This window comes from Onychomys torridus, chromosome 8, assembly GCF_903995425.1.
Source record: "Onychomys torridus chromosome 8, mOncTor1.1, whole genome shotgun sequence".
NCBI classification, from domain to species: Eukaryota; Metazoa; Chordata; class Mammalia; order Rodentia; family Cricetidae; genus Onychomys; species Onychomys torridus.
In genome coordinates, this window is record NC_050450.1 from 85,334,290 (window position 1) to 85,356,171 (window position 21,882).

Sequence of the window (21,882 nt, forward strand, 5' to 3'; positions counted from 1 at the left end):
GAAATACATTAAGCCACACCAAATATGAATTTCTGTTAACACACACACAAAAAAAAGATTCAGAAAAAATAAAGAGAAATGGGAAGAGGAGGGCTGAGACTTAGTAAACAGACACTGGGTTAGGTGGCGAGGCTCGTCAGTGGGCGCTGGAGAAGCCGCGGTGCAGCACCCCACTGGCCCCTCCTATGCACAAGCTGGCGAGCCAGAGCTCACTGATACTGTTCGGAAGAGGTGCGGCATTTGGCCTGTCAGGTAACTGGGACCATTTTGAGCAGAATCACTCCAGCAAAAAGGCCTGGCTGATAATCTTTATTTCTACTCTCATGTATTACGCATTTCAGGGTTCTTAAAAGTTATCTTAAAAAAGAAAAAAAAAAAAGTATTGTCAGCTCCTTATATTCAATTGGCTGTCAAAGATGTTTCTCATCATCTCTAAGGACAGGGTCAGGGCTGGGGCAGAACTAAAGGGAAAAGAACCCAGGACGGGGAATTGTTTCACTTTTTAAAAACTTTTCATTACTTTTTTTTGGGGGGGAGGGGGTAATCACACAGAAGGGAGGCAAGGAGGAAACTACAATCCTTGGTTCAGACTGAATTATGCAGGAAAAGATACCTTCCTGGTCAGTCCCCATGCCAAAAAGGAAAAAAAAAAAAAAAAAAAAAAAGCAAAAGAAAAACAACAACAAAAACAACCCACTTGGAATTATGCACAGACTCCATTATGTGAGCCAGGATCAGCCGTCTGGTCAGCATCCCCAGCAGTGGGCTTACCCGGCTTGTCAAGCTGCTTGTAGAGCCCACTTCACAAAATCCTTTCCCCAAAAGCCTTTCTTTCCTTTTGGTAGGTTTTAAAACAACATCTGTCACTAACAGAGTGTTCAACACTTTGAACCATGACAGGCTTCAGGAAGTTTCACAGTTTCGTTATGCTCTAGTTTATTACTATCATATTTACATTTTTATTTTATTTATTTTTTATTTTTATTTTGTTTTTGCTGAATTGCTGATTTTTCTTTTTCAATAGAATTTAATTCTGGAGTGTGAGCAGGAACCAGTTAACTACATTCATTGTCCAACCCCCACTGGTACAAGACTCCAAATTCTTGGCATGTGAATCAGCTGTTTGGTGGCTCCACCTCACCCCTGTGGAGAGAGGCAGCAGGACCTTGGTGCAGAGGCTTCACACTGAGGGTGGGGAGGCTTTCCGCTCAAGGAGGTACTGTTGAATGCTCTCAGCATCTCGCTTTAGCCAAGCTGCATTCAGCAAGATATTTTCACAACACTGCTGGATGGTACGCTCAGCTGAAGGAGCAGGGTGACTCTCGAAGAAAGCCTGGTATAAAACAATCCAGAATGCAGAACCATGGTTAGCAACAGTAAGAAGTTAATGTTGGGACTATGTAAAAGCCTAAAGGATCCATCAGCCTCAATCATGAGAATTGATCATTGCTACCATAGGCTAGAATAAGCAACTCCTCGGGCCTACATACAGGAATCCTTCCTTAACAAGTGAATGCATAAAACCTAATCAAAAGCTGATAAAAAGAGATGGAACCTGATGCTTTTCAAAATGTTAATTGTCTACTTGTGTGTGTCCAATTTATGGCCCAGACACAAGATACACACAGCCAAAGTCAGCTATGAACAGGGCTCAGTATAGGAAAGCATTATTTTTTTAAAAATAATCTGATTGTGCAGTTTTTTTCCTCAATAAAATAACTTTATTTAACTAAGAAGAGCAAAAATAACATTACTCCAAATATAACAGATATATTTAAAATTTAGATATTTTATATTTTGCTTCTTATATAGTCTCCAAAATCTGGACTGTTTTATACTTACAGACCAGCTAGCTACATTTCCAGTTCTCTGATGTCATGTGTAGCATCTAATATGTTTTGGTCTGCATTGAGCAGTATGACCCCGGTGGGGCACAGCAGGATCCTCCAGAATATGGCATGTTCAGACTCCCTCTACTTTACTCAAGTCTATTAAACTGCCTTTTCTCTCACTTCATTCAGAATCTAATTAGTTTATTTTAATTTTTAATATTTTGGTTTTTCAAGACAGGGTTTCTCTATATAACTGCTTTGGCTGTCCTGCTTTAATGACCAGGCTGGCCTTCAACTCAGAGATCTGCCTGCCTGTGCCTCCAGAGTGCTGGAACTAAAGGCATGAACCACCATGCCCAACATCTAGTTTTTGTTAAAAAAAATTAAAAATAGGGTTGGGGAGTTAGTTCAGTGGTATAGAGCGCTTGCCTAGCAAGCACAAGGCCCTGGGTTCGATCCTCAGCTCAAAAAAAAAAAAGGAAAAGATTTGTTTCTATATATAGGTATTTTGTTTGCATATATGTCTGCACATCAGAAGAGGGCTGGATCTCATGGGACTACAGTTATAGATAGTTGTGAGCTAGCATGTGGATGTTAGGAATTGAACTCAAGACCTCTGGAAGAGCAATCAATGCTCTTATTTTTATTTATTTATTTATTCATTCATTCATTCATTTATTTGTGTGTGTGTACACATGTGCACTTGAGTGTGCTCCAGTGAGAATGTGGAAGTCAGATAGACAATCTCAGGAGCCAATTCCCACCTTCCACCATCTGGGTCCAGAGGAATCAAGCTTAGGCCACCAGGTTGGGCAGGAAACAGTTTTACTGCTGAGACATCTCACCGGCCCTAACCTAGACCTAACAGAAAGCCTGGCTCCTTTAGCATTTGGAAGTGTCCCCTCCCCCTACACTTCATGTCCTAGAAACTTAGGTCTCAGAGTTAGGTGTCAGGTCTCAGGCCCACCAGACATCTATTAACGAGCTCTAGCTGGCCCATGAAGGATTTCTGGTGATAAAAGCCAGCATTTCCTCAGGAACCTGTAAAACAGCATTTTCTTCTTCTTCTTCTTCTTCTTTTTTTTTTTTTTTTGGTTTTTTGAGACAGGGTTTCTCTGTGTAGCTTTGCGCCTTTCCTGGAACTCACTCTGTAGTCCAGGCTGGCCTTGAACTCACAGAGATCCGCCTGCCTCTGCCTCCCGAGTGCTGGGATTACAGGCGTGCGCCACCACCGCTTGGTGGGGTTTTCTTTTTTATAATTTTATTTTTATTCTATGTGCATTACTGCATGTGTATCTGTGTGAGAGTGTCAGATCTTGGCATTACAGCAGTTATGAGCTGCCATGTGGGTGCTGGGAATTGAACCAGGGTCCTCCAGAAGAGCAGTCAGTGCTCTCAACTGCTGAGACATCTCTCCAGCCCATAAAATGGGTTCTCTGTCCCCTCAAAAGAATCATTTCCTCTCCTCTGGCAGAAGGGACTTGGTTCTTGTGGTGGTTTGAATGCTGCCCACAGGTTCATAGATTTCAATGCTTAGTCATCAGGAGGCGGAACTCTTTGATAGGATTAGAAGGACTAGGAGGTGGGGCCTCGTTGGAGGAAGTGGTCACTGGGAGATGATTTCTGATGTTTCAAAAGCCAGGCCCAGTGTCGCTCTCAGCTACTGTTCCAAGCTCCCTACCGTGATAATGGACTAATAAACCTTTGAAAGAGTAAGCAAGGCCCCAGTTAAATGTTTTCTTTTCTGAGGTTGCGTTGGCCCCGATGTCTCTTCACAGCAAGCAGTGCAACAGTGATGAAGACTGCACATCAAAGCCCAAGCTGGTCTTCAGGATCCCTCAGTTCCTACTCACAAGTTCTACATATCAGAGCCTCTATCTTCTGTCTCCCTATGCTCTCTTGCAGACAGCCCTAGCCATATCCACTCTACTGCTTTTTCTCTCTGCTCTGGATGTTTCGAGATGCCTCTGGGTATTTTCTCTCTCTTATTCAGAATGAAAACCCCTTACACTAATAATGTCAGCAGACTCTTTACTGTGAGCCCTTGCATACAATATGTTAATGGGATCTGTGAGGTAAGGCCTTTGGAAGGTATTGCTTCTGAGTTCACTTTTTTTTTTCCTTTGGTTTCCCAAGACAGGGTTTCTCTGTGTAGCCCTGGCTGTACTGGAACTCACTCTGTAGATCAGGCTGGCCTAGAACTTGGAGGTCTACCTGCCTCTGCCTCCCGAGTGCTGGGATTAAAGGCATGCGCCACAACTGCTGGCTGAGTTCATGGTTCAAGCTTGAATTTTGTAGGTGAGAATGTTATGTCCCAATGTTAAAAGGTCTTGAGTAATTAGATGTGACTCATGGTGCTTGCCTGTTACTAAGTTAATGGCTCTAAGTCTCAATCTCTCATCTATGTAAAATGTCTGCAGGATGAAGAAACAAATATGCAGGAGCACTTAGCAAGACGCGGCACAGGGCACTTCAGGACCCAATGCTATCCCAGGATGAGTACATAAGGACGGTGAAGCTGCCAAGTTTCAAGTGCTGATACTGATCTAGTTCAAATCCAGAGTTTTATGCTTTTCACAGAATCAGACTCCTCTCCAGTTCATTATTAAAAGTTACTAAGCTGTTTCCTAACTAGTTCACCTGATTTCCCAGCAAACAAAGCATCTACAAACACCACGCAGCAATGGGACCTGGTCACCAGAGTGTGAAAGGGAAATGACTAACTCATCAGGTGAAGGGTGAACTTCAGCAGTCAACAGCCTGGTTTACAAAAGGCAGCTCCAGCCCCACCTCAACAAACAGGACCTGCATCATAGCATCCCTACACCTGAAAATCACCCTTGACTCTTCTTTCTTTCTTTCTTTCTCTCTCTCTCTCCCCCCCCCCCCTCCTTCCTTCCTTCTTCCTTTCCCCCCCCCCCCCCACGCCTCTTTCTTTTGAGACAGGGTTTCTTTACATAGCCTTGGCTGTCCTGGAACTAACTCTGCCTTCTCCAGCCTTCAGAGTGCTGGGTTGAAAGGCATGCCCCAGAAGGAAATTATCTTTGGCTCTTTTTTTTTTTTTTTTTTTTTTTGCTAGAGCTGAGGACTGAACCCAGGGCCTTGCGCTTGCTAGGCACTGAGCTAAATCCCCAACCCCCTTGGCTCTTTTCCTTCCCCTTATATAATATCAACTTGTGGTGACCCCCACAGGGGTTGCATATTAGATATCTTGCAATCAGATATTTACATTACAATTCATAACAGTAGCAAAGTTACAGTCATGAAGTAGCAACGAAGTAACTTTATGGTGGGGGAGGGGTCACCACAACACGAGGAACTGGTTGGAGCATTAGGAAAGTTGAGAACCACTGCCTTAGATGGTCACAACACATAGAAACACTGCTGAATTAAAGATTAACAACAGCTGGGTGTGGTGGTTCACACATCATAACCCCTGTCCTCATGAGGCTGAGACAGAGGAATCATCATAAACTCAAGACCAACTTGGGGTTTCACAGTGAGTTTTAGGCCAGCCTGGCTGGAGAATAAGGCCCTATCTCACTCCATACCCTCCAAAACTTATTGAGAAAATCCATTCTGAATCTCTGTCATCCCATGACTCCATTATTCTTCTCTAAGCAACCATGTCTTTCTTTCTTGGAGAATTAATGTCTCAATCTCTTTTCTTTCTCATTCCAAAGCATCTTCTACACCATAGCTTGACTGGCCTCAAATCACAGTGATCCTCCTGCTTTGGCCTGACTAGCATGAGCCACCATGCCCACCATCAATTTTAAGGAAATTCTGCCTTACCAGCTTCAGTTTGCCACTACCATGCTTCCCAAACCTATTAGTGTTTCTCACTCATAAACCCATTTCCTTTACAATGAAATTGTTCATACAGTACAATATACAATGTAACTCTTTTTTTTTTTTTTTTTTTTTGGTTTTTCGAGACTTGGAGCCTGTCCTGGACTAGCTTTGTAGTCCAGGCTGGCCTCGAACTCACAGAGATCCACCTGCCTCTGCCTCCCGAGTGCTGGGATTACAGGCGTGCGCCACCACCGCCCGGCTAATGTAATGTCAATGACAGCAGAAATCAAGTATTTCACTGTTTTCTCAAGACCTAACAATAGTAAAGCTTACTCCTCCTGCCTTTTCTTCCATACAGGGTGTTGTGTATCCCTGGCTGTCCTAGAACTTGTTCAGAATAACCAGGATAGTCTCAAACTCAGAGATCCATTTGTCTATGCCTCCCAAGTGCTGGATCAAACGTGTAAGCCAACGTGTCTGGCTGTAAAACTCATTCCTAACAATGACTCCTACAGTAAACCAGGTAGATCATGCCTCCAAGAAGATAAAGGTTAAACTGACATTATGATGAAGTTTAAAGTACAGTGGAGCATAAAATTTTCCTACTCAGCATCAATTTGTCCCCCAAACTTTAAGAGGTCCAGGGTCTACACAAACAAAACTGACTATCTCTCCACTCTAAACTCTTCAGATATTGAAGGCAAAGTCAAATCTGTCTTTTTGTAAGAAACAAGGAGACACACACAAAAAATCATCCCAACACTCATTAAAAGAAAGTTCATGGAGCTGGAGAGACAGCTCAGGGTAAGGGTACTTGCTACTCTTGCAGAGGACCCCGGTTCCTAGCACCCACACGATGGCTTACAATTTCCCGTTCCAGGGGATCCGATGTCCTCTGATATCCATGGTACCAAGCATGCACATGGTACACACACACATGCAGGCAAAACACTCATACACATAAAGTTAAATTTTAAGGGGGAAAAAAAAAAAATCAAGGTTCATGTTTTTACATTCCGGATTGAAAAGTACAAAGTAAGCTGTACTTTCCTTACCTTAACTTCTCCAGCCATTTTATCAACTGCAAACCCCTCCACTGATAGCTGAAAAGAAACCACAAGATTTAAACGCGAGGAACAAACTTCCACTTCCCCCAAACCAACCACCTGTTCTCTCGTACTCTGGTTTGTTGCAGAGATCATAAGATGGGGACATACACCATCATAAAACCAACCCCACAAGCTACTGAGTAAAATGTCTTCGTGCTAGGGCTTGAACACAGGGCCTAGTGCAGGACAGGCCCATGAGTGAGATGCAATCCCAGCCCTGGAGGAACCCTTTATTTGAGGGTAGGAGTGAGGGTTTGGGTCTTGCTATATATCCCTGGCTGGTTCCAAACTCATAGTAATCCTTCTGCCTCAGCTTCTGCTTATAATCAGTGCTGAGATTATTATTATTATTTTTAAAGATTTGTTTATTTATTATGTATGCAGTGTTCTGTCTGTACATATCCCTGCACACCAGAAGAGGGCACCAGATCTCAGTACAGATGGTTGTGAGCCACCATATGGTTGCTGGGAATTGAACTCAGGACCTTTGGAAAAGCAAGCAGTGCTCTTAACCTCTGAGCCTTCTCCCCAGCCTCCCAGTGCTGAGATTATAAGCATGGCTCACTATACCTGGCTGAAGAACCTTTTAAAGAGCAAAGAGCCCTGATTTTTGAGTCTAATCTACAGGACTCTATTACTCATGACTTCAGTAACATTACTCAAGACCCGCACGCACCTTTATTAGTCTGGATATTAAGAAGCCCCCCTGGTATCGGTTATAGAGTTCTTCCCAGTTGTCCTTTATGAACTTCCAAGCAGCTTTTCTGCCTTGCTTGCTGCCTCCAGCCACTCCACCAATTACTGACACCGTGTCCTGTGGACGGACCTCTTCCTTTAAAAAAAAAAAAAAAGAAACTAGAAGTCTGGCTATCTAGAATGTCTTCTGATACCAGAGAAGACAACAGTACAACAGACTGCTGGAGAATTCAGGCAATAGCAAGGAAGACACTCCCTTCCAGGGCGGTGACTCAGCAGGAAAAGCATTCTAAAGGAACCCTCTTCCTCTCCAATCCTATCACTTGATTTCACTCTCTGGAACCCATATGACAGAAGAGCCAACCACTCACCTCCTCTCACCTCCACCCAATCCTGCTACAAACAAAATAAAGCAACACAATTTTGAAAACAAAACAAAAAGCTTGTATCAGTGTCCCCAAAAGATCATGAGTGTGCTGAACCAAAGAAAATGGCCACATTATCAGTGAGTTCCAGTTCTCCTGAGATTTAACTTGTAACTTACTGAAAGTGCAAAAGTGAGCACTTTTTGGATCAGTTCAGGTGAAAGAGTAGCCCCAAGAACTCTTTCAATTCGGTTTTTCTCTTCTTGCATATCCGCTTGTTTGTGAAGCTATAGGGAGAAAACAATGAGGAATAGTTAGCTCATCGCCAGATTCTACACGTTCACATCAGCTTCTCTTCCACTGGGTAAGACTGGCGGGACACTACATCATCAATGGCTGAGTACTAAAACCTCCATTTGCCATAGCAGTAAGCCACTAGATGTAGGTGTGCACCAGCTAAATAGTCTGCCTCAGTTCCACAGAGTCAAACAGTAAGATCTAAGAAGTAAATCTGCCAGTCAAACTCTTTACAACACTGACATTGAATCAGAAGAATAAACTATCACCAAATATCATCAATTTAGCCTATAGTAGTGGAAGCTGAAAATAATTTAGACACCTAGCAGCTGGCTACAATTATTTACTCATTTAAGAAAAGATGTGCTGGGCGGTGGTGGCGCACATCTTTAATCCCAGCACTCGAGAGGCAGTGGCAGGCGGATCTTTTTGAGTTCGAGGCCAGCCAGTTCTACTGAGCAAGATCCAGGAAAGGCACAAAGCTACACAGAGAAACCCTGTCTCGAAAAACCAAAAAAAAAAAAAAAAAAGCATCATGAGTGTAATTAATGAATATTCTGAGTATAACTTAAAAAAATAAATAATTTTTTAAAAAAGAAAAGATGTATTAATATTGGGGAAGTAGAGGCAGAAGGATCAGAAATTTAAGGACATCCTCACCTTCATAGTTTGAAGCCAACCATGGCTACACAAGACCCTGTCCCAAAATAAATAACTTGACACATCATTGAATGTTTTTGTGTATGTGTACATGTGCTCACGTTTGCAGCTTCACTCACTCAGGAGTCTTCCTGTATTGCTCTGTACCTTGTTTCCTTGAGTGAGGATCTGTCAACAAACCTGGAGCTTGCCATTTCACCTAAGCTAGTAGGCCTGTAAGCTCCTGTCTATCTGTCCACTCACTGCACCTAGGTCTTACATGGAGAATCCAAACTAGGTCCTCTTCCTGTATAGCAAGCTTTTTAGCTCTCTCCTCAGCCCCCTCAAAGTCACACAAGAATATTTGGGGCTGGAGAGATGGCTCAGAGGTTAAGAGCATTGCTTGCTCTTCTGAAGGTCCTGAGTTCAATTCCCAGCAAACACATGGTGCCTCACAACAGTCAGTAATGACATCTGGTGCCCTCTTCTGGCCTTCAGGGATACATGCAGACAGAACACTGTATACATAATAAATAAATAAGCAAATAAATAAATAAATATTAAAAAAACAAAACAAAACAAAACAAAAACCTGGCCGTTCTTGCAGAGGACCTGGGTTTGAAGCACCCACATAGGTGACTCACAACTGTCTGTCAACTCTAGCTCCAGGGGGATCTTCTGAGCTAATCAGGTCACCAGGCATACATGTGGCATAATAACATACACAAAGGTGAAACACCTATATACATTTAAAAAAGAAAAGGAAATGAAAACCCAGATTATTACTACCTAATGCTCTTTTTGTTTATTTGAGACAGGGTCTCACTATGCAGCCCTAGACACTCTGGAGCTTGCTGGGTAGATCCATGCTGTGGATATCGCTCTGTGTAAATAAAGTTCTGATTGGCCAGTGGCCAGGCAGGAAGTATAGGCGGGACAAGAGAGAAGAGAATTCTGGGAGGTGGAAGGCTGGGTGGAGAAAGACACCACCAGCTGCCTCCATGACAAGATGTAAGGTACTGGTAAGCCACGAGCCATGTGGCAAAGTATAGATAAATAGAAATGGGTTAATTTAAGATAGAAGAAGTAGATAACAAGAAGCCTGCCATGGCCATACAGTTTCTAAACAATGTAAGTTTCTGTGTGTTTACTTGGTTGGTTCTGAGCGTCTATGGGCCTGGCAGGTGAGAGAGATTTGTCCTGACTGTGGGCCAGGCAGGAAAACTCCAGCTACAGATCTGACTGGCCTCAAATTTCTGACACTGCCCCTGCCTCTTGCCTCCTGAGTCGGATATATTCAAGGTCTGACCTTTAGCTTTCAGGAAGCATTTCTCTCCCAGAAACAGTTGCATGTGACATGACATTCCTTCTGTCATGGGCCAGGTAGTTTGTTGTTTTTTTTCCTCTGTATATCATCAGCTCTGGCTGTTCTGGAACTCTCTTTGTAGACCAGGCTGGCTTCAAACTCACAGAGATTAACCTGCCTCTGCCTCCACAGTGCTGGGATTAAAGGCGTGCGCCACTATTGCACGGCTAGCTTTTTTTGTTTATATGTTTTTAACTGTAAATTTGTTTTAATTTCTTTCTTTTTTTTCTTTTTTCCTTTGAGGTCTACTCCTTTATGCTCTGGCTATACTGGAACTCACTATGTAGGCCAGGCTTGGCTCAAACTCAGAGATTCACTTGCCTCTGCCTCCCAAAGAGGGGGGGATTAAAAGCTTGTGCCACAACATTGGGTTTGTTTTTCATTTTTTGACACAGGGTCTCACTATGTAGCTCTGGCTCGGTTGAAACTATGTAGACCAGATCGGCCTCAAATTTACAGCAATCCTCCTGCCTCTTCCTTCAGCAATCATGGAATTACCAGCACATGCTACTGAGCTTGGTTCTTCCTATTTTATTAGTATATATTTAGTGTACAAAATAATGAGTTTAATTATGACATATTTATAAACATATACAGGCTGGATGGGGTGGTACATGCCTTTAATCTTAGCACTCAGGAGGCAGATAAGTGTTCAGTAAGTTCAAGGCCAGCCTGGACTACAGAGTGAGTTCCAAGATAGCCAAGGCTGCAAAGAGAGACCCTCTCTTGAAAAAAGCTAAAAAAAAAAAAAAAAAAAAAAGAAAAAAGAAAAAAGAAAAAAAAGCCAAGACCACAAGCACATACAACAGATTCTGATCCTACTCACCCCCCATTACATCTCCTTGTCCCCTTTCCTTTGACCCCTTCCTTTAATAAGTGCAACAGTTTCTGCACTTCTGACCCACCTGAGGTAACAGAAATTTATTCCTTTTTTGGTTTTCCAAAACAAGGTTTCTTTCTTTGTGTATCCCCTGGCTGTCCTAAAACTTGCTCTGTAGAACAGGCTGACCTCAAACTCAGAGAGATCAACCTTCCTCTGTCTCTCAAGTGCTGGGATTAAAGATGTACACCATCACCACCCAGTTAATGGAAGTATTTTTTTTTTTTTTTCCAGAGCTGAGGACTGAACCCAGGACCTGCGCTCTACCACTGAGCTAAATTCCCCCCCCCCTCCTTTTTTTTTTTTTTTTTTTTTGGTTTTTTGAGACAGGGTTTCTCTGTGTAGCTTTGGAGCCTGTCCTGGAACTCACTCTGTAGCCCGGGATGGCTTTGAACTCAGAGAGATCTACCTAGTATTCTTTTTTTGAAAACTAAAATTTTTAGATTTATGTTTTAATGTGCATTGGTGTTTTGTCTGCATATATGTCTGTGAGAGGGTGTCAGATCTTGGAGTTATAGACAGTTGTGAACTGTCATAACTGGGAACTGAATTTGGGTCCTTTGGAAGAGCACCCAGTGCTCTTAAGGGCTGACTGATTGATTCATTTATTTTTGGGGGGCTTTTTGAGACAGGGTCTCTCTGTGTAGCCATGGCTGTCCTGGAACTTGCTCTGTAGACCAGGCTGTCCTCGAACTTACAGAGATCCACCTGCCTCTGCCTCCTGAGTGCTGGGAGTAAAGGCGTGGGCCACCACCACCTAGCCAGAAGTTTTTTTTTTTTTTTCCCCTCTCCCTGAGACAGGGTTTCTCCGTGTAGTTTTGGTGCCTGTCCTTGATCTCACTCTGTAGACCAGGCTGGCCTTGAACTCACAGAGATCTACCTGACTCTGCCTCCCAAGTGCTGGGACTGAAGGCGTGCGCCACCACTGCATGGCGTCAGAAGTATTCTTAATCTATGAACTAGCTAGCACATTTTATTCCTGCTTGAAATGTAAATGTTTTTGTTTTTATTTTATATATATATTTATTTAGTTTTTTAAGACAAGGTTTCTCTGTGTAGCCCTGGCTGTCCTGGAACTCCAAGATCTGCTTGACTCTGCCAAGTGCTGGGATTAAACATCCTGCTCAGAAGCCAGGTGCGTGTGTAGGCGTGCAGGGATTCCTGTGACTGTGGAGGTCAGGGAATAACTCTACCTCCTACACAAGAGAAGTTCCCCTCCCCCAGACAAGGTTTCTCTGATTAGTTCTGCTCTGGAACTCACTCTGTAGCCCAGGCTGGCCTTGGAGATCTGTCTGCTCTGCCTCCCAAGTGCTGGGATTAAAGGCAAGTACTACTTTGCCTGCCTTTCCATAGGAGAAGTTTTAAAGAACCTGGCTTTATCATCTAGACCAGCTGTTCTCAACCTGCAGGCCGTGACCCCCATTGGGGTCAAATATCAGGTATCCTGACATATCAGATATTTACATTACAATTCATAACAATAGCAAAATTACAGTTATGAAGTAGCCACAAGATACTTTAATGGTTGGGGTCACCACACCATGAGGAACTGTACTGAAGGGTCGCAGCATTAGGAAGGTTGAGAACCACTGACAGAGCAAGTATCTCTGTGGGGCATTAGTGGGTGATTCAGGCCATGATCCCAGGAGGGTTCTTAATACTGATACTTAGGAAGCTACAGAAGAATTAGTTCAAGCCCGACTGGGCTACACTGAGCTCAAGGGTAACTTGAATAACCTAGTAAGACCTGCTTTTTAAAAGGGTGGGAGTAGGTGTAATGCATGTCTGTGATCTCCATACATGAGCATTATGTGGGAAGGTAGGAGGAAGATTTAAGAGTTGAAAACCAGCCTCAGTTACAAAGGGAGGTAGAGTATTGCTTGGGTTAAGTGAGGCCCTCTCAAAAAACAAAACACACAAACAAAACAAGAGGGCAAACCTGGAATCCAGCACTTTGAAGGTAGAGGCACAAGGATCAGAAAATCAACACAAACCTTCAAAGTCACCCGGGCTATTGAGACTGTCTCAACAGAACCAAACAGACAGACTACAGTACAGTAGCAGAACCCTCGCCTAACATGTATGAAGTCCTGGGGTCAAACCTCACCATTTCAGGGTTAAGATTTGGCTAGATACTAAAGTTGTGAAGGAAAAACAAACAACCCTGAAAAATGAGTTCAGCATCATTTGGAAATACCCAAACAGACCTTCTACATTCTCTCTCTCTAGGATGGTGGAACTGGGATCTGGGCCTTAGGGCGTCCAACACGCCAAGCCAGCTCTCCCATTAAACTACACTCCCAGAGCTCTTTTACAAAGTTACCCACTCTGACCTTGAACTCACTCAGTAGCCATAGGCCTTACACTTTCTGGTCTACCTCTTTAATACCTGGGATTATAAGTCACACCCAGCACATATATTTCTTTGCCTGGGCTTTCCCCCAACTCCCCAAACCATTTAAAGTGGTACTGGGCATATCCAAATTCAAAAGCAAGAACTTGGAACCTTTTCCGGGTACACTTACCTTTAGCATAATATCTAAAGTGGTGCCATCACCATGCTTTAAAACAGTTAGATAGACCTACAACAAAAGAACACCAGGAAAAAAATGGAGTCACTTGAGTTACACGTATTTTGTTATAAATATTCTAACTAAGATTAAAAACTTGCCAGAGGCCTGTGGCCTACATTAGCTCTGGAGAGAGTGAGAAAACCATAAGCGAAAGACCATAAGTTCAAGGTCTCTATGAGCTACACAGTGAGACCCTGTCTGGAAGAACAAAACAAAGAAAAGCTAGAAAGTGAATTTAAAAAATTAGTTATGCATCTGCACAAACAGACCATGGTTATCAATTCCTAATATACTCCTGGTGAACAACCAGAGGGGCTGCCATGTCCTAACAGCAGCTTGTACCAGTTCTTCCAGAGAACTGCAGAGAACTTAATCACCTTGCAACACTCAAGTGCTGCCTGAGAAACCAAAGAGAAGCTGCTACAACCTATCTAAGTAGCGTATGTTACAACAGTCAGATGATCCTGGGAGTCAGTTCTTAGCTTGATTTTAGCTTTATAGGCTGGAACTAATACCTAAAAGTCAAGGGAATTTATTACTATAACTTTTTCCCACCTGACAGGGTCTCTCTGTGCAGCCCTGGCTGTCCTGGAACTCACTCTGTAGACCAGGCTGGCCTCAAATTCAAGAGTTCCATCTGCCTCTGCCTCCTGAGTGCTGGGATTAAAGGAGTGTCCCACCATGCCCAGTTTCCATGGGAATTTATTAAGATAACTCACGGGACTTCTTAGGTCAGCAGAGAGAGTCTGCTTTCCTTCCACGTGCTCCTTAAACCGACGACGGGCTTCTTCCAAAGTTGCCTTATGCCCTGCTTTTCCCAGTTTGCCCAGGACCAAGCCCCTCAGGAGTGCGTCTAGATGACCTGATTGAGAAGTGAAGACACAGAACTACTTGAAAAGCCTGCTCTTATAAATTCACTACCTAAATATTTTGTAACTTTGTTATACCAAGCCTATGGTCTTGAACAAACACAATCAATTAGTTTAATACTTGAGAGAACACTTGACTTAACTTATCAAATTGTAAGAGGAAAGGAATAAACATACCAGACAAGCAAACAAATTTGCTGACTTTGTCTAGACTCAACTGCCAGCTATCAGAGCCTACTAATGCACTCTCAATGTAGGTAAATATTCTGTTTAAAGCTGGGTGGTGGCACACACCTTTGATCTCAGTGCTTGGGAGGCAGCACCAGGCAGATTTCTGTGAGTTCAAGGTCAGCCAGAGCTACACAAAGAAACCCTGTCTTGAAAAAAAAAAACCACAAAGAAAACATATGAAAATGAAAGGCAGGGTTGGGGATTTAGCTCAGTGGTAGAGCACTTGCCTAGCAAGGACAAGGCCCTGGGTTTGGTCCTCAGCTCCGACAAAAAAGAAAGGCTTATATCATACAGGTTTGATCCAAGTTTTGTTTAAAAAGACCCACATGGAACTAGAATATTCTTTGCACAATAAACTGAAACCTTAGATTTTAAAATGAAAATCCAATGGATTCATCCTCCAACGACATGCAAAATGACCAACAAGCACCCACGCCCAATTGAGCATCACTGTCAGTACAGGTAAAATTCTCCAAGGTAAGTTCTGGGGATACAGCTAGTGTTAAGAGTATGCCATAGGCCTTTGGTTCAACCACAAGACTGGAAAAAAAATACAGTTTTATTTGAGGATACAGATCAGATCAGAATGGAGATTGGATTCCCTGGGACTGGAATTACAGACAGATGGTTGTGAGCCTCCATGTGGGTCCTGGGAACCGAACCTGGTCCTCTGCAAGAACTGTAAGTACTCTTAAACTGTGGAGCAAGCTCTCAGGCTCCTATGATAGTTTTTGTGTGTGTGCACACATGGGTACACATGTGTATGTCTATGTATGTGGTGAGCAGAGGTCATCCTCGGGTGGTGTCCCTCAGAAGCCATTCACTCACCTTGTCTTTTTGTTTGTTTTTGACACAGGGTCTCACTACTTAGACCTGGCTGGCCAAGAACTCTCTTGAAAGACCAGGCTGGCCTCAAACTCACAGAGATCCACTTGCCTCTGCCACCAATCCTGGCCACCTCACTTTTTATGCCATTATCTCGCACTATAATGGAGCTCACAAGTGAGAGGCTGAGAGCCAGCAAGACCCAGAGATCTGCCTGTCTTCATCTCCTTAGTGCTGGGATTACCAGTGTGTGTCACCACACTGGGCTATTTTACATGGGTTCTTGGGACTGAACTCGGGCTTTGGGTGTGTACTCTCAGAAACACTGCTGAGTTGCCTCCCTAGCCCTTACTGGGACTCTGCGACTGACCTGTGTTGTAAGTCAAAGCAATGTTTTACTCCCTGCTCTTAATTCCCCTGTCTATACAGCTATAAAACAAAGGCATTCTCCCTATATCCTTTTTGAATTAAAGGTTTTACACAATATCATTTCCAAAGGAAAGTGCAACACCCAGGAATCTAGCTGCATGTGCCCACTTCCTTCCTGCTGTCCTGTTACTGTGTATGGATGTTCCTCTCTACAGCTAACTCCTCTGCTACAAATGGGGTCTGGACTCCTCTCAACTACTCAGTTGCCACACCAGCACTAGCTTTTCACCTTCTCTCATAACACATACACTTTCAGTATTACTGTTTCTCTGCCCTCTGTGCCCTTGCGTTCCCCTACCCCCCCCCCAACCTTCCAATTCCTACACACTCTTGCATTATTTTCAACAGTAGAAAATGTTATAAATTTACAGACTTCTCTAATCCCATATCCTCAATTCTACTCCTGTTGTCAACAAAATTCTTTTTAAAGGGTTGTCTAGGTAAGTTCTAGGCCAGTCTACTTTCTCCTGGCTCTCTCTCTCACTGGCCAGTCAGTTTCTTTGTGATTCTTCACGTTCTTCTCTCTGAGTATCACATGGTCCAGGGTGGCCTTGGTTTTTCTATGAAGCTGAGGATGTGACTCCTGATGTTCCTGCCTCAACCTCCCAAAGATTGGTGGTGTGGATCACCATGTCGAATCTTCTTTTGTTTTTTGAGACAAAGAACAAAGACCTCTAGGTAGACTAGGCTGGTCTTGCATATTTCTGCTTCCTAATTACAGGAATGTACCACCAGCATGCCTGGCTTTGATGCTTATTCTACCAATCTCTAAATTCTGAACTATGATACAGTTCTCAAACCTCTCGTCTCCACCTGTTCTTAGTCTTTAGATGATTTCTTCTAGTTTCACAGCTATAGATACTACCTGCATGCTATTAACTCCAAAATGTATTTACCTAGCTTGGATCTCTAGGCATTCTCTACTCTGATGTCTTCGATCTGAAAGACAGCAAACCAAACTCTTCTGGTTTTTGTACCCAAAGGTGCTTCTACAGTAGTGTGTGTATACATTTTTTTATTAAAGAGAGGGTCTCACTATGTAACCCTGCCTGGCCTGGAATTCTCTGTGTAGATTAGGCTAGCCTTGAATTTAAGACCTCCTAAACGCTGGGATTAAAGGCCACCAAGCCTGGTCCTCTCTAAGCAGTCTTAACCTGATGAGAAGATTTCTTTCTACCACACTCAGTTCTCCATCAAATAGTTTTAGCACTACCTTCAAAACACACTGAGAATACACACTTGTAAGGGCTAGCTGCAACCAACACCTCAAACGGATTACTCCAACAGCCTTATGATTGGTTTTCCTTCACTTTGTTTTTCATAGTCATGAAAATCAAATCATGTTGCTCTGCTCAAAACTTTAAAAAATATCACTTTGTATCAAAAATGTGAAAAACAAGGAACTTACTATAGTCCACACCCCCTGTAGGATACCGTTAACTTGCCATGGGCCTCTCACCTGCCTTTGCCTGGTCCTGACCTCACTAGCCTTCTGATTATATATGTTGTTTGTTTTCAAGATAGGGTTTTTTTGTGTAACAGTTCTGGCTGTCTTGGTACTCACTTTGTGTATCAGGCTAGAAATCTGCCTGCCTCTGCCTTGCAGAGTGCTGGGATTAAAGTTGTACTCCACCATGCTGGCTACTTCTGGTTATTCTATGGACACTCCAGCCATGCTCTTCCTTCAGATCTTTGTCACTTTCTAGTCCCTCTGGTCTGGTCTACATTTGTTCTATTCTTAAACCTCTCTTTCAGTTCTCCATCTATGCTCAAAGATCAATTATTAGTGATTATTTTCCTCAACTATTTTTATAAAATACTGGCTTAGTACTCCTTATTCACACTGTCTAATTTTATTTTTCTTTTTGATACTTTCCTTCACCATAATACAACGTGTTTGCTATGTCTCCCACTAGAATTTAAGCTACACGGGTTAGGGCTTTGCTTATCTCTACCACCAGCTTCTAAAATAGCACCTGACTTTTACTAGCTACATAAATATTAGTTGAATCAACAAAGAAAAGACAGTGCCAAGTATTTGCTACTATTATTGTTCTTTTTTGAAGATTCCCAGATTAGTGGTCTGGGAATAACTCACTGGTTTAAACCCAGCACTAGAAAAAGAAAAAAACTCCTAGATTAAGATTAGTCAGGAGAAAACACCTTATTTAGTGAGCAGATGGCAATAATTGTATTTAAATCTTACAAATCACCATTCTCAACATTTAAACGACAGTTTTTAAAAGGTACATGATTATAGCATAATCATGGAAAACACACATAGAAAGCAATTAATATCCTTATTTCAGAGAGCTAAGGGATGCCAGGTGTGATGATTCATACTGAGGCAGCAGAGTCTCTATGGGTTCCCTGCTACTTGAGTTACTGTTTGTTGCTGGTGTGACACTTTCACCAGCAGGTTTAGCAGATGTAATTTCTTGCTAACTGAATACACAATAACATCTGGATACAAAGATGCTGCTCCTAACTGTTAAGCACAAGTGAATAGAAAGTAACAATTTCAGGCAGACTCTTTCCACATACATTACGTTCAATCATTACCTTCTCCAGGTTTGGGGTCCCAGCCCAGTCTCTCTCCTATAGGTGAAAAGACATCTTTCACAAACTCCTGGATTTCCTCATAGAAGTCTGTGTGGGACAAGAGAGTTGAAAGAATCCCCAGGTTACAGCTCAGGTCGCTCCATACAGTATAATTGGGCTCATTCACAAAAGCCTCCATGACTTTTAGAACCTCTACAGTGCTAATGATTCCAGCTCGAGCCTGGGATAGGAAAAAACACAAATTAGCCCAGCCTTCAAACTATACAAGACAAAAGAAAACAAACATGTACTTCGGTATTATCTACTGCTACTAATCTTTTCGGTTTAAGAAAATGAGGCTAAGTAAGTTCAGAATACTAGTAGAATAAAAATCCTATGACAAAATCTTTTATTTATTCCTTTGCCATTTGTAAAAGAATTCCTTTAAAAAAACTACACTACACTTCATAATTTGGAACCAACAAAAACCAGTTAACTTTTTATTTCTACTCATTTTCTAGGACATCACTTTAATGCTTTCAATTTTTTTATACTTTCAGAAAAGCTGCAAGAAGAGTTGGGGCTCTGGTTCTTGACAAAGTCTCTTCAGGGCTGAACCTGCAAACTGTGTCAACTTGAGCTCCTCCTTCACTCCCTTCTAAAAGAACATGAATGGGAAGGCTACAAATTCAGAGGGCTTGCTCTCAGCACTGACTAACAAGAGCTGGAAAAAGAAATTCTGTTCTATCAGTCAACTGCACAAACAGCCTGTTCTCCTGGGACAGGTCTCCCGTGGCAGTGAGATCAGCAGATGGGAGGATTTGTCCATCAATGCTAATCTGCATTTATAAAGAAGGAATCCAATCAGCAATCACAGAGGGCAAGGAGATTTCAGGTCCAATTTAAAGGAACGCTAGAAAGAATGACAATTTTACCACAGGCAAAGACATCTTGAAATTACCTAACCTGCTGTAGTCATAAAGACAAAATACATATTTTGCTGCTTTAAATCCTTCCTGGAACAAAGCCAAATATGTGTATAATTCTGGGGCTGATATGCTATAATTTGAGTAATAACATACTGTTAAAACATTCTGGCTTTCCTAGCAAAGTACAAGTACTACTTAAAAACATAAAATCACTCTGAATTAGTTTTTTAAAAAATCAGTAGGGAAACTTCTTCATGACTTATATCCATTTGTTTGGAAAAGAATAGATATTTTGCCTTACAAAGGATAGTTTAAATAAAAACTAGCTTAGAAACAGTGAAATGGAATTTGCTTCTGGCAAATGATATAGGTACAATTTTGTCATGTTAATTAATAATTGGCCATTTGCTGACATCTCAAATGTGCCAATCCTCAGGAAGAACCATATCCTTCTAATTATGCTTTATACACTCCAGGAGAAACAGGACCCTTTAACCAAAAAAATGCATCAGATGACCTAAGTGTGAGATGCTCACCAGAGAGAAGAGGTCATTCTGTAATCCAAGTCGATCCACTGGGGGCAGAGAAAGGTCACGGATGCCTGGTAATAAACTTTCCAGCATGGCAGAGCTGTACTGAGTCCGGTAAAACCCAACTGTTCCCAGATTTAACTGAAAAGAGCCAATAGTTAGTATTAACCACTTCCTTTCCTTTGACTTTTCTTTTCGTTCTTTTTTTTTTTTGGTTTATCAAGACAGGGTTTCTCTGTGCAGCTTTGCTCCTTTCCTGGAACTTGGTAGACCAGGCTGGCCTCGAACTCACAGAGATCCGCCTGCCTCGGCCTCCTGAGTGCTGGGATTACAGGCATGTGCGACTACCGCCCAGCTTCCCTTGACTTTTTTAGGAGGCAGGGCCTCACTACATCTCTGACTGTCCTGGAACTCACTATGTAGACCAGGCCGACCTTAAACTCAAAGAGATCTGCCTCCAGAATGCTGGTATTAAAGATGAGCACTACAATGCTTGATTAGCCACCCCTTTTTAAAAAATTTTTTTGGGTGAAAATAGTAGCCACCCTGATCTATATGAGTTCCAGGATAGCCAGAGCTAACACAGGGAGACCCTACCTCAAAGGAAAAAAAATTAACAAAACAAAAAGAAACAAACAAACAAAGGTTTTGTTCTTTATTTTGTTTTGGTTTTTGAAGACAGGGTTTCTCTGTGTAGTTTTGGAGCCTGTCCTGGATCTTCGATCAGGCTGGCCTCGAACTCACAGAGATCCACCTGGCTCTGCCTTCCCGAGTGCTCGTATTAAAGGCGTGCGCCACCACTGCCTGGCTAGGTTTTGTTCTTTTGAGTAGTGACAGTGATCAAAGTCATGGACCCTGAATACTAAACAAGTATGTTCTTACTAAGCAAGTCTTGTCTTTTTTTTTTTTTTTTTTTTTTAAATAACTTATTTTTATTTTATGTGCATTGGTGTTTTGCCTTGATGTATGTCTGTGACATGTTGTCAGATCTTGAAGTTGTGCCAGTGAGCTGCCAATGTGGGTGCTGGGAATTGAACCCAGGTCCTCTGAAGAGCAGTCGGTGCTCTTAGCTAGCAAGTCCTATCTTGACAAGCAAATAAACAAAAGAAAACATGTAAAATGAAATTATAAAGTTTACTATGTAGAAATACTATAAAAATAGGGCTGGAGAGATGGCTCAGTGGTCAAGAGCACTGGCTTCCAGAGGCCCCAGGTTCAATTCCCAATAACCATATAGCAGTACACAACTGTCTGTAACTCCAAGATCTGACACACTCACACAGACACACATGCAGGCAAAACACCAATGCAAATAAAACAAAAAACACATGAATCATAAAAAGATATTATATGGGGCTGATGGCTCAGCGGTTAAGAGCACTGGCTACTCTTCCAAAGGTTCTGAGTTCAATTCCCAGCAACTACATGGCGGCTCAAAACCATCAGTAATGAGATCTGGTGCCCTCTTCTGGTTTGCAGGCATGAATGCAGATAGAACACGGTATACATAATAAATACATAAATTCTAAGGGGAAAAAAAAAAAGAGGTTCTGAGTTCAATTCCCAGCAACCACATGGAGGCTCACAACCATCTGTAATCATAAGATCTGGTGCCCTCTTCTGGAATGCAGGCATACATGTAGGCAGAACATTGTATACATAATCAATAAATCTTAAAAAAAAAAAAAAAAAGATACTGTATAAATAACCAAAAAAATTCTTTGATTTTTTGTTTTTCAATACAGGGTTTTTCTGTGTAGCACTGGCTGGCCTGGAACTCACTCTGTAGACTGAACTTAAGACATCAGCCTGCCTCTGCCTCCCAAAGGCTGGGATTAAAAGTGTTTACCACCGTGTTTAGCTTTTTAGAATGGGAGGGCAGTAGTTTGTAGCTGCAAGACTACAAATGTTTTGTTTTTTTTTTTTTAAGCTGAGGATCAAACCCAGGGCCTTGCACTTGCTATGCAGGTGCTCTA

The 21,882-nt window shown here is 42.3% G+C and overlaps 1 protein-coding gene across 1 annotated transcript in view; it reads right to left on the minus strand.

Moving 5' to 3' along the window:
* Positions 1 to 651: 651 nt before the first annotated feature.
* Positions 652 to 21,882, minus strand: part of Npepps (aminopeptidase puromycin sensitive) — an 88,260-nt gene continuing 67,029 nt past the window's right edge. The window contains exons 16-23 of the mRNA XM_036196161.1: positions 19,913 to 20,047; positions 18,469 to 18,688; positions 14,272 to 14,414; positions 13,505 to 13,561; positions 7,977 to 8,084; positions 7,413 to 7,568; positions 6,683 to 6,730; positions 652 to 1,333 (exon numbers count right to left, since the gene is read on the minus strand). Coding sequence (XP_036052054.1) covers positions 1,181 to 1,333; positions 6,683 to 6,730; positions 7,413 to 7,568; positions 7,977 to 8,084; positions 13,505 to 13,561; positions 14,272 to 14,414; positions 18,469 to 18,688; positions 19,913 to 20,047 — 1,020 coding nt within the window. The 3' untranslated portion in view covers positions 652 to 1,180. The remainder of the gene's footprint in view (positions 1,334 to 6,682; positions 6,731 to 7,412; positions 7,569 to 7,976; positions 8,085 to 13,504; positions 13,562 to 14,271; positions 14,415 to 18,468; positions 18,689 to 19,912; positions 20,048 to 21,882) is intronic.